Here is a 17552-nt window from a genome sequence, read left to right as displayed (position 1 = left end):
TCTTTTTTTAAACATGTCTGTGCATACTATCTCATTAATTTGGCCCACTAATTATGACATTAGGTTTTACTCTCTTAAAGGCATGCATATGGTTCTTGTCATCACATTAATATTAAAATTTCCTATTAAAATCAATAAAATATATATTTGGGCATGAGTACAATTTCACCAATCCTAAGCTGTAATGACAACATATGATGACTTCTCACTGGTCCCGTTGTTGCCTGAAAATGGGTGTAAATAAATGGTTAGAATTAAATTCTAAATCAAAGGGTTTAAAGGATCATCCTTCTTTGAATAAATATAATCGAATAACAGCTCGTTAATTAACAAATTGAGGGACCGTTACAGAACGTAGGCTTAGGAAGGATCCTTGGGCATCCCCACCATTTACTTACTGGTTTACTTTTACCAACGTGGGAGAAGCACATAAAATCCACGCCGTCCATCACGTACACCACCCTCTACTGGGCTTTGATCCCAAAATAAGGATGATTCAACGCCCAAGGTGGGCCATTCCCAAAAGTTTCTAACTAAAACATCGCATGGCTCACAAGAGTTTTAGAAATCTGTGATTTTTGGTAGTTCTTTCATTCACACGAGTTTTAGAAATCTGTGATTTTTGGTAATTCTTTCATCCTTGTGAGGCCCATCATCTGAATGGATTGGACGGTATATAAACACCACGTGTGTTGTATACTACTATTTCATGCAGTGTTGCGCGGGCTACCCAAGCGCGTCTCGGGCCCAAGCGGGTGGCGACGCACGCGGTGTCCTGTGTCGCGACGGAGGCAAAAAGAACTCGTAAAACCCTACTCCGTCCGCATCAAGAAAAAAGCCGTTGAAAGAAGAAGAAAACAAGAAGGAAAAAAAGGGTAGAAATCTTCTTTCGATCTCATTCTCGAGTCTCTGTTCGATCGAATTCGAGATAAGAAATTCATCGGAATGGTTTACATCGATTCGTGGGACGAATTCGTGGAGAGATCCGTACAGATTTTCCGTTCGGATCCCCAATCGGTAATCTTTCCCATTCTCAAAGTCCAAAATTACTGATTTCCTTTTCTTGAATTTCGAAATTCTCGAATTTCCTTGATTCTGTTTTCTTTCTTTCTCGTTTTAGACGAGGTATGTGATGAAATACAGGCATTGCGACGGGAAGCTGGTTCTGAAGGTCACTGACAATCGAGAGGTACGCAGGACTACCTGAATTTGTAATCTGTACATGTAGTACGCGGGACTTCTAGAAATTGTAGCCTGACAGGATCTCCACTGCATTTGCAGCTTATGCTCTGTGATCGGAGCTGCTCATCCAGTGGGCTCCACCTTGTCATGCATAGTGGTAGTTGAAACTAAAAAAGTCAGGATGAATTAACATTCCGTGAGAAGAGATCCACGGACTGATGGTCAGGATGCTAGGTGTGATTTTTTTGAACGGTTCTGATCACTGATAGTGAGCCGCATGTCCAGTGGATGTCTGCGGAGTACAATTTTGTGTGGTCCTGCAGGCTACTGGACTGGTCATCAAACTATTACTTTCTTGTTTCTATGAATTAGCACCTTGGTGATTTTGTCTTGGGCCAATCTCTGCCTGCATTATTGCTTGATTGCTTTGATTTGACTGCATTTCCTTTTCTTGGTTTAGGGGTCGAACAATACCTGACTGATGATAGGAAAATTTACTTCTAAGTTCGAATGTATGTACAGATAGGGTGTGGTTGTATATGGAATTTTTTTTATATATTTAGTTTTATGGTACATGGTGTGTTTCGTGGCAAGCTTTTTGGTTTGCATTACAACTTAATTAATGGCAAGAGTATAGGACCAATAGTTTGGGGTTGTTAAAAATAGCTATCTGAATAACAAGTGACCCATAATCTGGATTATGTGATTCGGAATTGAAGATGCAAGGGCGTTGGTGGTTTAGGTAAAGTTGGGTTGAAAATCTACTTGTTGGGGCAACTGGTCAAGGCCTTTGGTATAGCTTTGATTGAACCAAATTAAGATTAGCGATTGATATGACTAGGAAACACGTTTATCATAATCAAACAATGTAATAGACCAGTAGATAGTACTTGATTAAAACCAAGCTATGTAATAATCTATTACAGTGCCCATGGGAGTTTTATGCTCTCATTGCCAGTCCCCATGGTGTGTCGTAATGGCGTTACAAGGAAATAAAGGCCATTATGTAAAAGTAACGGTAGCAACCATTAAACGTTACGGAAAAATGACATGTTACGGCTGTTACAGCAACCGTAACGGCCATAACGGTCCATTACGGACTAATATAGGGTTTTTGGTTTTTTTTTTTTTTTCAATAAAAAAAAAAGAGACTGTAATGGCCGTTACAACTCGTATTGTAAAGGTAACAGTGGTAGACCGTTACGTCCGCCGTTATTGTTATGGATGGTTGCGTCAAGTTGGCAGCCAACGACAAACTTATGCCATAACTTCCAACATGAATAAGAAGAATGACAGAAAAGGATTCATGTAGCCGACCCCATTTAATTGGGATAAGGCTTAGATGATGATTGATATGCTGTATTAGTGCACAAAAATAATAAAATGAATAGTAGAATTTGTAGGATAACACAAATAGCATATATGATACAACAAATAAAAAAGAAAGAAAGAAAGAAATATTTACCTAGGACATGATATCTATGTTAGAGAGTCAGATTTAGCTCTGCCAATAGAAAAAAAAAAAAAAAAATTAGAGAGGGACCGATATAGGAAGGGACCTAAGTAGGATTATTAAGCCACTATGCACTGACATGGGTTGTGTGAGGCTCCTTGCAAGGTCAAGGATCTTTGTGATGAATGGAGGAATTGGGATTATAATGGAAAATGCAACTCAAGTTTTCCTTTTTTTTGAAAAAAAAAATAATAATAAAAAAGGTTACGCAAGTAGCAATCGTCATCATCTATCCTTTCTCCTTGTAATTAGAATAATATTTTATTTGGTAGATTGGTGAACATTTTATGATTGACTATCAGCTCGACGCCAACCTCCCTCTTTTAAGGCTCTAGAACAAGGTTTATGGTCATCTATTAGCTAGATATCAATCTTTATATTTTGCCCATGCTATGGAACTGGCCGTGACAGAGGCTCACATTGACAACACTCACATGCCTATAACCCTGAACCTGACAATTACATGCACACTTCAAAAGGGCAAGCAAGAAAAGGAGGGTCCTGGATGGGAGAGTTTCCAGACATACCACGGAGCGCGTGTGCATGCACACATATATGGAGGTCATGCTTGAGTAGTTGCTTGCGCGAACTAGCATGAGTTCATTGATACATGCCTATCAACACCATTCACATACTCAAAATTCTCAAGAAAGAGGGTTTGACATATAGCTCCCTCTTTTTTAGGCCACTTTCATAGAACTTCCTTCCTTATCACTATTTTTAAATAACACCTTCCTTTCAACCTTTAGTCGAAAAAACTCTTGGCACCACTTTCCTATATGAACTATCATCGTATTTTAAAAATGACAATACTACCCCACACCTCAACACGCCTAACCCTTTAATAACCTATTTAATCTACCCACCAAATCCTAATCCTTTAATAACCTATTTACTCTACCCTCTATTCTCCAACCCTTCAATATCATATTTACTAATTTCCATGAAATCCTAACCCCTTTAATCTCTCTCTCTCTCTCTCTTCCTCTGTTACACATCTATGCCCCTGCCCACTCTTTAACTCTAAACCCTTTCTCTAGCTTCATGCATCTCATTTGCCCACCTTTGGTGGTGACTATGTCTCTGTTCTCCACCTCAGGTAGCGACAACAAACTCTCTCTCTTAGCCTCTCTCTCTCTCTCTCTCTCTCTCTCTCACACACACACACACACACACACACACACACACACGGTCTCACCCTTTCCCTCCCTTGCTCCCTCTCCCCCCCATCCTATCTTAGAATTGGATCCAGGTTTCAATCTATCAGACACTTAGTTTCCATTATTTTTGGCCCATCACAACTCAATATTTTGATTTGATGGAAAACGGTCAAGAAATCAATAATTTTTCTTGGGTCGGGTTAACTGAGAGATAGGGGAACCCACACCCCTCTTTCTAATTTATATTAATAGACTAATATGATGTGGTAGTCCACAGGACCACCTAAAATACAATGTTTCTACTTTAACAATCCCCCTTAAACTGGAGCATAGATATTTGTCATGACTAGCTTGGAACATAATAAAGAAAATTTTGCACATGATAATGCCTTATTGAAGATATCTGCAGCCTATGATTTGGACTGAATATAGGTTGTGGTAATATACTTGGAAGTGATCTTCTCACGGATGAAATGATAGTCAATCTCTATGTGCTTGGTCCTCTCATGGAAGACTGAATTATTTGTAATGTGGGATGCTGCTTGATTATCACAATAAAGCACCAAAAGATCACCTGGAAACATTGAAGCTCTTGCAATAAGGACTTGAGCCATAACAATTCACAAACTGCATGACCCATGGCTCTGTACTCTGCCTTTGCACTGGAATAGGCTACCACATTCCGCTTATTGCTATTCCAAGTGACTAAATTTCATCCAACAAAAGTACAATATTTTGAAGTAGATCACTTATCCGTTATAGAACTTGCCCTGTCAACATCAACAAATGCCTCTATCTGAAGATGACTGTTAGCCCGATATAAGATTCTCTAGCTAGGTGCTTTATTCATATATCTGAGAATCTTGAGAACTACCTCCCAATGTAGAACTCTCGGTTAGTGCATGTATCTACCCACAATGCTGACGGCGAGAGCAATATCTGGTCGAGTAATGGTAAGATATATCAACTTGCCTATCATCCTGATGAGAACATCACTTCACATACACTCTTGCGTACATATTAGAGGAGGAGGCGGGCCGCACCAATTTCCCCGTCGCTAGGGAAATATCCGTGATCGTGCTGAAGACCTCATGTGTATGTGCGAGCATCTGGAAGACCTCATACTAGGAAGATGCAGATGGGCTGCTTTATAGAGTGATCCAGATCGTTGGATCACATGATCGGGCCATTGATTGTGAAGCGTCCATACTAGTTCTTCTTAGATTTTATTAGCTTATAGGATTTAGTTTTGTTTATGTTATGTTTGAACACTATTATGAGTGTCTTTAGTTGATTTTAGTTAGACTATGGCTATTTTCGTCAAAATTCACAAAACATGATATTTATTGTAATTTTCGAACTTTCTTAGAGCTATAAAAGAGGGTGGGCATGTGACCCTCTCCCTCATTGGATTTTGTGATTAAAAAAAAGAAGAGAAAAAACTCTTGCTTTCTTCTTCTTCCATCTTCATGCGATTTCAAGATACTTCCATGCGATTTGGAAGGGAGATTGGTGCGAGGCTAATCTTCATCAACGGAGGTATGGGGTCTCCATCTATCCCCACGCCATCATCTATTTTTCCCTCCATCAAGGTATTTTCTTCAAGTTATTCGATTCTCCCAACCTAAGCCTTCGTCTTCTCCTAAACCCATCTTTTCTTTATCTACCTACAATCCCAAACCCTAATCGACCTAAACCCATCCATCCCATGCCACACGTGTGACCGTACGACCACACGTGTGAATCCTTCGAGTTAGCCATACAGTCACACCTTGTCCCTTTCGGTTTTCCATCATCTTTATATCAAAAGCCCTTTCTTCCATTCCCGAAATCTTAACCCTACATTTAAAATCCCTAACTTTTATACTTTTCCAAATTACCTAAACCCTAATTTTTACCTTAGGTTGTATTAGGTTTTCTACTTTGAAATAGACTATACCCTATGTTAATTGGATGTCTCTACTTCCATTAGATCTTAGTTTCTTTTTATTTAATGATCTTGTGTGACGATGTTGGTAACTTAGGCTAGGATTATGCATAATGTTCTTTTGGTTTTTATGGAATTCGTGATGATTATGGCAATGCTTGTATTATATATATATATATATATATATATATATATATATATATATATATATATATATATATATATATATATTATATATATATATTAATTGTTTTAATTCTACTACTTGATCTCACATGATATTTGGTTCATGCATCGGTCCTATCTTTTATATCTACTTGAGTCATCATACAACTCACCTTTCATCCAATAACTTCTCACTAGTCTCCATAGGCGTGTCAACTGGATTACACCCAAGCATGCCGGTCTCCTCTAACAAATCAAGAGTATACTTTCTTTGAGAAAGATTGATCCCCAACTTTGATCTAGCGACCTCAATACCTAAGATATAGCAAAGTAGTCTCAGATCCTTAGTCTGAAAATGCTTCTCGAGCTCTAAAGATGCCGGATGTCACTCCCTATAATGACGATATCATTGACATATACAACTAATGCTATCATACCCTTATTACTATGCTTCATGAAGACTGAGTGATCAACCTTACTCTGATAGAAGCCATAAGTCAGCATCGCCTTACTAAACTTGTCAAAACCACACCCTTGGCGATTGTTTTAAGCCATAAATCATTTCTCGAAGTTTACATACTCTCCTAGTCTCCTCTTGAGCAACAAAATTAGGTGGTTGCTCTATGTAGACTTCCTCAGGTAAGTCGCCATGAAGGAATACATTCTTAACATCCAGCTAATAAAGAAGCCATTTCCTGGTACCCGCAATAGAAATTAATACCCGAACTGAGTTGAGTTTTGCTACAGGCAAAAACATCTCTTCATAATCAATTCCTTAGGTCTGTGTGTATCCCTTGGCCACCAAATGGGCTTTCAACTACTCAACAGATCCATCTGGGTGGTACTAGATGGTGTTAACGCATCGACAGTCTACAACCCTTTTTCCAGCAGGCAAATTGGCCAACTCCCATGTACAGGTTTGGTACCATGTGAGTTAGGGTTAATGGAGAGATAGAGGAACCTACACCGCTCTTTCTAATTTATGTTAATAGACTAATAGGATATGGTAGTCTGTAGGACCACCTAAAATACAATGTTTCTAAACTTCATGAGAACAGTGAGATTGAGAAGGAACAACTCTAAGAATTCAAGGTAGGTGGAAGAAATGGAGATGTGCCTATGGAATTTTATATGATCATTGCATACCAACCAAACCGAAGGGGAAATTATATAGGATAGCTTTAAGATCAACCATGCTTTATGAGACACAATGTTGGGTAGTTAAGGAGCAACATGTTCATAGAATGAGCTTAGTTGAAATGAGGCTGTTGAGATGGATGAGTGGCAAGACAACGAAAGATAAAATTAGAAGAGAATGAATTCAAGGAAACTTATTAATAGCACTAATATATAATAAGATGAGGGAAACTAGACGTAGTTCGGTCACCAAGAACCGTGCCGGTTAAGAGTGAGTTGGTTCAAGTTAAAGGCTCCAAAGGGCAAAGGCTCTAAAGGGTAAGGAGAAGGCCCAAAAAGACACAGATGGAGGTAATAAGAGTAGACTTGATTACCTATGGCTATGGTTTATGTGGGGATATTGTTCATGATAGAATGGAATGGAGGAGTGTGACTTGTAATATGGCTTGTATAGTTGATCTCAATTAGTTGGTATGAGGTTTAGATGATGATGATGATAATTCTATACAGTGGATCACTAAACATGAGTCTCACATGCCAAGCCAACATTTGAATGGTTTGGATCATGAACAAGGCCCTACTCAGCAATATCTATGGTTTCGACCACTGAACATGGCCCCCACATACTAAAACAACATGTGGATGGTTTGCATCAATCCATGGCACCACATGCAAACAGATTGATCAATTGGACGCTTTGGACCAATGGAATTATTTGTTGATTTCTTAACACTTTGGATCGTAGAAAAACATTTTGAATTGACCTGGTGTGCATCCAATCTTTTTTGCTAACAAATTGAAAGATTGAGCTGCAACGTCTATCCATTGATAAATAGCACCATCTACTCATCAGGTGGGGTCACACCTAGAAAACCTCTATCTATTGATAAATGGCAAAATGGAAGGGTCACCTACTCAATTAGTGAATGTGGCTGATTTTTGCATAAGGAGATCCTCATGACGGGTCCAGCCTATTGGACGGATTGGGTCTTTCAAGCACATGAAAGGTTGGAAGCTATCTGCTAGGTTGACTGTAAAGGGTTGAGGCTTTCTCATTAAAGGTTTAGGTGTGGTTGGGTGGACATTATTGTCATTTTTAAAATACAATGATGGTTTGTGTAAAAAAGTGATGGCAAATTTTATTATTATTATTTTTTTTGCTACTGACGGCCAAAAAGGTAGGGGGTTATTTAGAAATAGTTGTAAGGGAGGGAATTCTATGAAAATGGCCTAAAAGAGGGGGTATATGGCCAAAACCTAAAAATAGCAGGTGATATTTACAATTTAATTTGGTGTGCTTGGCAGGCTTGTTTAGTACGACAAGCCATAAAACTTAACTATATGCATGTTACCGTTTATGGGTAGCGTACAATAGTTGAGCCTAAGGTGTAGCATAAGTTGTGATTACTTTGGTAGGTGGGTGGTGTTGCTATACATGTTTCGATGGGCTCCCTGCTATGTGCGTCCAATCACTCGAGCATGACCTTCCATGTCCATGTTTGCTTCACGCTAAGCTGTATGCGAGCAACTTCCAGCGCATGATTTTCTTTGATTGCTTGCCATTTAGAGTGTGTGTCATGTGTGTAATTGATGAGTTGGGGGTTAGTGCCGGATAAGACCTTGTTGGTACATGAGTTTGTCAACTTGAGCCTCAACCATAGGTTAGTTATAGATTGTGAATAAAGAAAGAAAGTTGATATTTGGTGGAGCTGATTGTACAACTTCTGCCAATCCAGCATTCAATAGCTGGTCCCCAAGTAGATGACGATGACAACTGCGTTTTATCATTTGAGGTTCTGGGTTTGATCCAGTCTGACCTACCAAGAAAAAGATTATGATGACAACGAGTTGCAAGGCACATCATGATTTCATATTGGATTAGAATTGGTTATTGGAAAGTTTCTTCGGCTAGAAGTCTTGAGGAGCTAAGCTTATTAGTCTTTAGGAGTAGGTTTGGTTCTCTGTAAGGTTCTATGAATTGAAGAAAAAGGGAAATTAAAAGTCTTCAAATGTTTGACATTCTGGATATTCTTGGATGCAGATGAAGTGTCTTGTCGGGAAACATTTTTACTCGATTATTAGAGTTCTAACCCTTTTTCTTTTGATCTAAGCAAGTTCGTTTGATATTTTCCTTTCTTAAGAATATTACTGCGTTATCTTTAGTTTTATTTTTAACTGTTAATGATGGAGGTATCCACTAGAAATTGGGTGAATGTGTGGTGTGGTGATAGATCATTGTGTGAGGTCTTTCCTAGGCTGGCCATCTTATAACCGAACAGAATATTCCCGTGTCTTGACTCTCGATGCTACTTACACTTAGTGAATCTCACCGTTTGGGTTTTGCCTTGTCAAAGGAAATCTGGAGTCCTTTATGTTTGAAGAGGAGCTCTTGGGTGTGGAGTCCTTTTACTGGAAGAAATGAGCTGCTGGCTTTTACTGCTTCAGAGCCGGAGTCCTTTTAAGTTCGAAGAGGGACTCTTGGGTGTGGAAATGGTAGAGAACTGGTAGGTTCGCTCCTACTCAGCCATTTGGGTTCCCTAGCTGAGATCAATGATGCCCCTAATTGAACATATTCGGCGTTACGGGGCCTCCCCAAGGTCGCAGCGCTTGCATGGCTGGTTGGGAGAGGGTTCTGTGAACACTGTCAGAGAAGAAATATGATCATCCCCAATGTTTGTATAATAATGTATTTGTGGGATGCAGAGTCCAGAGCCCATTTGTTTATGCATTGTGTTTTTGCTAGAGTCATGTGGGCATGTTTCTTCAGCCTTTTCCATGTTGGTGATGCATTTGTTTATGCATTCATATTTACTTGTGTGATACTCTTTATGACTAGGTTGTTGAATGTGAGTGGATTAGGAACCAGTTGTTGTCAAGACGCCTTAAATTGTATCATCCTTTAAACAGCTTCACAAAACTTATTTTGTTGAAACAGGAATTCTAATTATTTTTGCAACAAACGACTAGCTTATGCATAAACTCAAACTTCTGAAGGAAAGGATTAAGGAACAGATGCAAGACCATTTGTGAATCTTGATGGAGTAAAAGATAGGATGTCAAGATATTCAAGAACTGATGTTAAGGAGGTAGTGGAGCGTTTGTTAGAGGACGAGAATTTGCGATTGTGACTTATTCTTGATTGTAAAACAAGCTAGTGGAAGAAGAAATCAAGTGGAGATAGCGTTCTAGAGCAGTCTAGCTCATGGAGGCGGATAAAATACAAATTTCTTTCATTTTATTTATTTATTTATTTTTACACACCCACACACGCCGTAGTGGGACTTCACCAACGATGGGTTTCGAACCCAAGACCTCGTTTTGAAACTCCTCAGAGTCTACCACTCAGGCAAGGACTGGAACCCCTACAAAGTTCTTTCATGGGATTGCTAGTGTGGGATGCAAGTTCAATGGTATTCACGGCTTATTGGTTAACTGAGTCAGAATCGGGGAAAAGGATGTGTTGCACAACGTGCAACTCTATTGTTGATTTCTGTTACATCTTCTTTAGCTTTAGGAGGGTTGGCATCAACTTAACTTACATGACCTACCTTTTTATCGTATTTCGAGTGAGAAATCAGATAGCTTTGAAAAGCTGTTTGAGGAAGAAGTCAAACTGCTGATAGTTTATCCAAGGAGGGATAAGGTGCGTGGTCCGGATCGATTTCCCATGGTCTTTTATCACATTGTCTAGGAGGTAAGAGGTGATTTGATGGTGTCATTTCGGAGTTCCTCGATGGAGGCCATTTATCAGTTGAAACGGGAGCATATTTTATAGCTGTCACTTCCAAGAAAGAAGGAATCAGAAGCTTGAAAGATTTCAGACCCATTAGTCTGATTGGGGTCCATGTAAAATCCTTGCAAAAATTTTGGCCACCATATTTTGTAGTGTTTGGAATTGTAATATCTAAAGCTCAAGGGGCCTTCATTTGATGCAAGCATATCCTGGATGGAGTCTCGATCATTCATGAGTGTATTGATTTGAGGTATAGGGTAGGTCAAAAGTGTATTATTTTCAAGCGTAACTTGGAGAAGACCTATGATCATGTTTACACACACACACACACACACACACACACACACACACATAAGACCTATGATCATGTTGATTAGAAGTTCCTTGATTATATGCTGGGCTGTTTAAGTTGGGTGTGAGATGGAGAGAATGGACCAAGGAATGAGTTGGTTCTACTAGATATTCTGTTTTGGTGAATGGATCACTGAGATGGATGAATAGCAAGTTGAGGAAGGATAGAATTAGAATGAATGCATTCTAGGAAAAGTAGACTTGGATGCTTTTGTCATATGCAACCAAGACCAAGAAATATGCTGGTTAGGACTTGGTGCAAGTTGAAGGCTCTAAAATGGCAAGGGGATGGACTAAAAGGACGTGGGTGGAGGTAGTAAGAAAAGACTTGATGACCTATGGTCTAATTGAAGTTATGGCCCTTGTTAGAGTGGAATGGTGGAACAAGATTCATGTAGCCAACCCCAATTAATTGGGATAAGGCTTAGAAGATGATAATGATGCTCGCCAAAGGCCTTTTTCAAAAAAAAGATCTTTAGAGGTCTTTGCTAGGGGACCTCACTTTCCCTGTTTCTATTTGAGGTCATGGCAGAGGCTTTTAGTTGGGTGGCAGAGAAGCAAATTAGATAGGCTCAATTAATGGGTTCTCCGGCTGAAAATGCTTCATTCCTGATTTTCACATCCATTTTGTAAATGACGTACTCTTGTTTTGTGATACAGAGGCTTCTTAAGTCGATAACCTTTGGAAAAGCATCTGAAGCTTTGATGCTGTATCGGGCCCAGTAGATAAAGTGGGGTCTTGGGCATCAAATTTAAAGTGAGGAAGTTGAGTATTTTGTGGGGGTCTTCAGTTATGAGGCAGGCAATTTCCTTTCCTTGTATTTATCTCCCGCTTTGCATTAAAACCTGCTAAACACCTATGGGACAAGGTTGAGAGGATCAAAAGAAAGTTCTCTTGTTGCAAAAGTAGGTATTCATTGCTTGGAGGAGGGATCACATATATGTCCAACATACCTTAATATTTCATGTCCCTTCTGTCAGTGCTCAGCTATTGTCCTCAGAAGATTGGAAAGGATTCGGTGGCACTTGCTTTCAAAAGGCACGGAAGAGGAGCATAAGTTTCATCTCATGCAAGGGAGCAAGGTGTGCAAACCCATTGGTGAACATGGAGCTGGTATAAGGGATCTAAAAGCCATGAACTTGGCTCTTCTAGGGAAATGGTTGTGGAGATTTGGTGGAAGAAGATGGCTTTTGTAAACGGGTTTGCTTACAAATATGGCATGCTGGAGGAAGGTTGGTTCACGAAGGGATCCTCTTCATATTGAGCTTCAGATGCATGCTATTTGTAAAATTGTTGACATTTTTGAAAGAAGTGGCTTTGTGGTTGGGATGGAACTTGTATTTGATTTTGGGAGGATGTGTGGTATTTAGATATGCATCTCCAGTCCATTTGATCTTCCCTAGGTTGGAATACGTTGTTACAAAGGGTGAGTCATTCCTCTGATGCTTCTTATCTCTAGGATACGTGGTGAGACTTTCGGATCTTTTGCATGGTTGGTTCCTTCCACGCCTTCTTGGGATGGTTGGGTATGGAGGTTAGAGAGGTCAGCATATTATCCATCTGATGTTTCTATGTGGTGATTCTTTTTCCATGCCCGTGGGTTTCTTGCGACCAGACATAGTTCACTTGGCTGTGTAGGGGTCTGCTGAGGATTAATAAGTTCATCTGGCTAGTGGGCAAGAATAGGGTGCTCACTATTGATAATCTCCAAAAAAGGCATTTGGTGGTCCTACATGTGTGCATGATGTGCATGCGGGATGTGGAGTTGGTTGATCATTTATTTATGCATTGCTCTATTGCTAGAACTGTCTGGGAAAGTTTTTTTTTAAATCTTTTCCATTGCTGTTGGGTGATGCCTTATTTGATTGGCTTGTTACTTAGCATGGCATGGTGGTATAGTTGGTCTTATAGGGAGTATATTGTGGCCTCTCCTCTTGGTGGGTTTCTGGGCAACTCAGTCACAGACTCATAGCAAACAATAAATGCTTTCAAAATTGTCTTCGTTCTCCTGACAAGGTGTTCGGTAAGGCCAAGTTGGATGTGATTGCGTGGGGCTATGATCCTTAAGCTGGTTACTTCTTGCTCGGTTGTATCTTTGGATTCTTGTTGGTCTTGCTTTTTGTTGTCTTGTGGCATTGATTCATCATCTTTGCCTTCTTTCAATAAAGTAATCATTACCTCTCAAAACAAAAAGGAAAAAAAAACGAAGAAGAAAAGAAATGAAAAAGAAAAAAAGAAAAAGAAAAGTAAAAAGATGACTAGTTCCTTACCTAGCATCAACCCTCCTTTACTAGGACTGGAGACTGGTTGTTGCTTCACTACTAGGGGTGTTAGTGGAGAAATATTATCATCTTCGTCTTTCTCCCAATAATTTGGAGTTCACTTTTAAATGGTAGATTGGCAAATTATTTATGACCCGGAGTCCACTAGACATCAACCTTCCTCTTTTACTTGGGCTCTTAGAAGCTGTCATAGCAGAGGCTCGCAATGACACAACTCACATGTAAGCACAGTCCCACCTGGAATTTATCCAGGCCAACTATGACATGCATGCCTCAAAGGTGAGCAACGAAAGTAGGGTCATGGAAATGCATTTTCCAGGCAAACAGCTTGTTATGCGAGCTGGTTAGTGCACGCCCCTAGTACAAGGGAGACTTGGTATCAAGCCATGATGATGTACTGATTTTGGTCTTGCTTGAACTGATAATATTATCCAGATCAGACGTAATTTCGTATTTCAACAACTTCCATTTGATAATATGGGAATTCGTCTTTTTCCCCTCTTTGTTGGGGCGATTCTGTTGAAAATGAGTGCACGTAATGTCTACCGACTTGCTGAAGAGAACACACATTTCTAGCACCTGCACTCATCTATAACATTGCAATTTGTTTCCAAACCTGACCACCCTCATGCATGCATAACCGTTGAGGTACTGTGCCCTACAAACATGACAGACCTACAGTGTTGGCTGTAAAGACCCCACATATTCATCCTTTGTTGCTTATTCCATGTGTAATTTTATTAGGTATGTAAGCTGAGATTGGACAATGACTTCCACAATGCTATCCTTACACCCTGACCACCAGCATGAGCTTACTTTCAAGGTTTTCTGTTTCAGATTGGAGGTTTTAATATAATACACTACTCAGGCCAAAAGGTTGTGCTGTACCGTTTGGGTTTTCAGTTTGTACATGTCTGATGTCCGGCCCATGGTTCAATGATCCAAATAGGCATTTTGGGTTTTCGAGGAATTATATTGGAACATTATTTGTGTGAAAACCCACTTGTAACTTGTGTACCCGAATGAATGGGTCAGCTTTCTTTGACTTGGACCTGATCCAGACCAGACCAAATTTTTATGGGTGGGATTTGCTGCCAAAATTCTGACTTGAACTGACCTGATCTGACCCATTTGTACCCCTATGGACAGGTACACCCACATGTGCACAAGCAAATATGCACATGCATGGACTGTGATCTGAGGGCAAAATAGTTGGCGGTGTATTGTCATGAGCACATACCATGCGAGTCATGACTCATGTGCATCCACCAAGTGTTGCTTGATGGGGCCCACATGGCTGCATGCAAGAATGATCCAAACTATCCATCTGTAAGGAACTTCAATTGGAAAGCTCTAATCCATGAGGCAACTCCTCTTGGTCCAAAACCCAACTAAAGCCAGGCCATAACAGCAGCAATAAATGATCAGCAGGGGCTGCTATTATCTGCACCTCTGTTGTTCTCAGAAATTAGAATAGAATTCTTCTCATGCATTCTTTAGAGGTCCCTGTTGAAGCATGATAACCTCATGTGCGTTGATGCGAATTGGATGAATCTAATTGTTGCAAACTTACCATATTGGTCATCCTTTCAATAAAATATTCAGTCCATACTCCATTTATCTCTTTTTGCTTGCTGGATGGTTTATCAATTTCTTTGTTTTGTTGCAGTGCCTTAAGTTTAAAACAGACCAGGCACAGGATGCGAAGAAGATGGAGAAGCTCAATAACATCTTCTTCACCCTCATGACTCGGGGTCCTGATGGTACCGTTCTCTTTCAACACCTTTTATTGAGGATGTATGTGTGATGCTCGATCGGGATAACTATTTTGTTCAACCGATCAATGGTACATGTGGGGCCTACCTTTCAGAACCCTAGTCTATTGGGATGGTGAGGTCCATCATGGGATGTGCCATGCCCTAAATCTCTCTTGCTAGACAATCCTAGCCATCGATACTTGCCATTTGACGTTGTGTGCAAATTGGACAGTTGGGATTTACTTTGGGTTGGAGATTTCTGGGTATCATGCATCCACCATCAAGCCTGGCATACAAGGCGGGCCCCCCTCATGTGCAGTTTGTTGGGTGTACAAAAGCTCAATCAAGCATTGCATGTCCTCTTTATTAGGTGTATGTAAATCTCAACCAGATCTTTGGATATTTTCTCTGTTCATCAGCATCTGTTCGCTTTTGAATTTGAAACTGTGACCGAATGTTTGTGCAGCCGATGTTACGGAAGTATCAGGGAAGGAACAGGCAGAGCCCCAGCCATCAAAAAAAGGGAGGGGGAGGAGACAGTAACACTTCGGATACCGGAATTATTTTGGTTTTTGTGTCGGTTAATGAAAGGATTGGAGAGATGGTTATTGGTTTTTTGTTGGTTACTCGCTGTCCTTTTTAGCTTAGTTTAATGAAAGGAATTTTCATATAAACAAAGATCAAAAGTTCTTTTGGACCAATTTGCAGCTGACGGGGGCTTTCGGTGGGGGTTTTTGATACCAGTGCGAAAGCTACTTTCATGGATATCGAAACATCGGCAGTCGTGCTGCCATGATTACCGGGCCTTTACACCTATTGATTGTACCCCAGCTGAACAGGAATTTTTGGATCCTGAGCATACTGATTCTCTCCAGTCCTTACCGGTGGGCCCATACTGCTTGTTGGCAACCGACCATTGATGTGGTGAGTCAGCATTGCCATGAATGGGAGATGGCCCAAAAAATCTTCCAGTTTGGAAGATCATGGCCTATTAGTAGGCTGGTGATCAAAGTGTTTTGGATCATCCACAGCCTATGATGGGGCCATCAGATCAACTGTCAGGATCACTTATTAAACAATGGCCTCATCGAACACCTTTTCGGTGCTGGATTGATTCAGGAATTATTTTAGGTGAAGCCATTAAAATAAGGTAAAGTGTTTGAAAATCCAAGTTATTTCAGGTGATTGCTTTTCTGCTCCTGACATTATATTTTGTTCGTTTTTGGTTGGTACTTGGTTTTGAATTGACTGAGCATCTGCTAAATCTGGAGGAATTTGTACGGCACCATTTGGGTTTTCATATGCTACAGGTGGGACCATTGGTTTGATTGTCCAAATCCGGCTCTACACTGACAGTGTTGCAGGAAGTTCCGGCCCTCAGAAGCTAGGTGGGGGCCACTGTGATGTTGGTGAGAAATCCACCCCGTCCATCTATTTCGTGAGATCATATTAGGACGGCCCAAAAATGAGGCAGATCCAAAACTCAAGTGGCCTTCAAAACCAGAAAAAGGTGGGTAGGGAAATGCCTACCGTCGAAACCTCCCTGTGGTCCACCATGATGTTTATATGCTGTTGAAACCGTTGATAAAGTCATTTCTACTGGGATGAACTGAAAACACAAAAACAGTGAATGTTTCAACAGCGGAAGTCCAATCTCCATCTCATTTTTGGGCTCATGTCCTAACATGATCTGGTAAAACGGATGGATTGGATTTCTCAGAAATATCACGGTGGACCCCACCTAGCTTGGGAGGGCAGGAACTTCCTGCAACACTCTGCTGCAGGCAATCCGCGTCTGCCCAAATTATTGCTATGATGATCCTCGATGTGGATGGTCCATGCACTAAAGATGGGAAATCCGAAGTATGTGGCGGCCGGTCAAAGAAACAGGCGGTTAAGAACGGCAATATATCTACGGTTGACATTCAACAGGTTAACGGTCAAATATTCTACGGATGGGATTTATTCCAATTTGTACTTGGGGCAATTCAGATGAGGCCCATCATACGAACCGTTTGGATTAATGAACCATGTGCCCTTCTGTCGGCTGAGGATTTTATAATGCCTCAAAAGACTAATCCTTGCTTTTGTGCACCTGATTACCACCTCATATTCCCTAATAATTGGAAAAAGAAATTTTTAAGGCCGCGTTTGGATAAAGGAATGATAAAGAACAATCAATATTCCAACGTAACGGGGAAGCTTCTTTTCGCATCTCTGAAGCCCTTCAAAGTAACTGGAGCGTTTGGATGTACAATATCTAATAAAGCGAAAATAACCAAATTGCAATTTCCTTGGCATTTATGTTGTGGGTTAGCTTGTGCTTCAAATTGCAATTACGTTT

The 17552-nt window shown here is 40.3% G+C and overlaps 1 protein-coding gene across 1 annotated transcript; it reads left to right on the top strand.

Moving 5' to 3' along the window:
• The first annotated feature begins 706 nt into the window (after positions 1–706).
• Positions 707–15915, top strand: LOC131233274 (signal recognition particle 9 kDa protein). Its single transcript, XM_058229920.1, has 4 exons — positions 707–1017; positions 1121–1189; positions 15121–15214; positions 15675–15915. The coding sequence occupies exons 1-4, from the start codon at positions 946–948 to the stop codon at positions 15749–15751; spliced, it is 312 nt and encodes a 103-aa protein (XP_058085903.1). The 5' UTR covers positions 707–945; the 3' UTR covers positions 15752–15915.
• Positions 15916–17552: the final 1637 nt, after the last annotated feature.

The sequence above is a fragment of the Magnolia sinica genome, chromosome 18 (assembly GCF_029962835.1).
Source record: "Magnolia sinica isolate HGM2019 chromosome 18, MsV1, whole genome shotgun sequence".
Lineage (NCBI taxonomy): Eukaryota > Viridiplantae > Streptophyta > Magnoliopsida > Magnoliales > Magnoliaceae > Magnolia > Magnolia sinica.
Note: the sequence above shows the minus strand (reverse complement) of the source record. Positions and strands in the feature narration are given on the sequence as shown.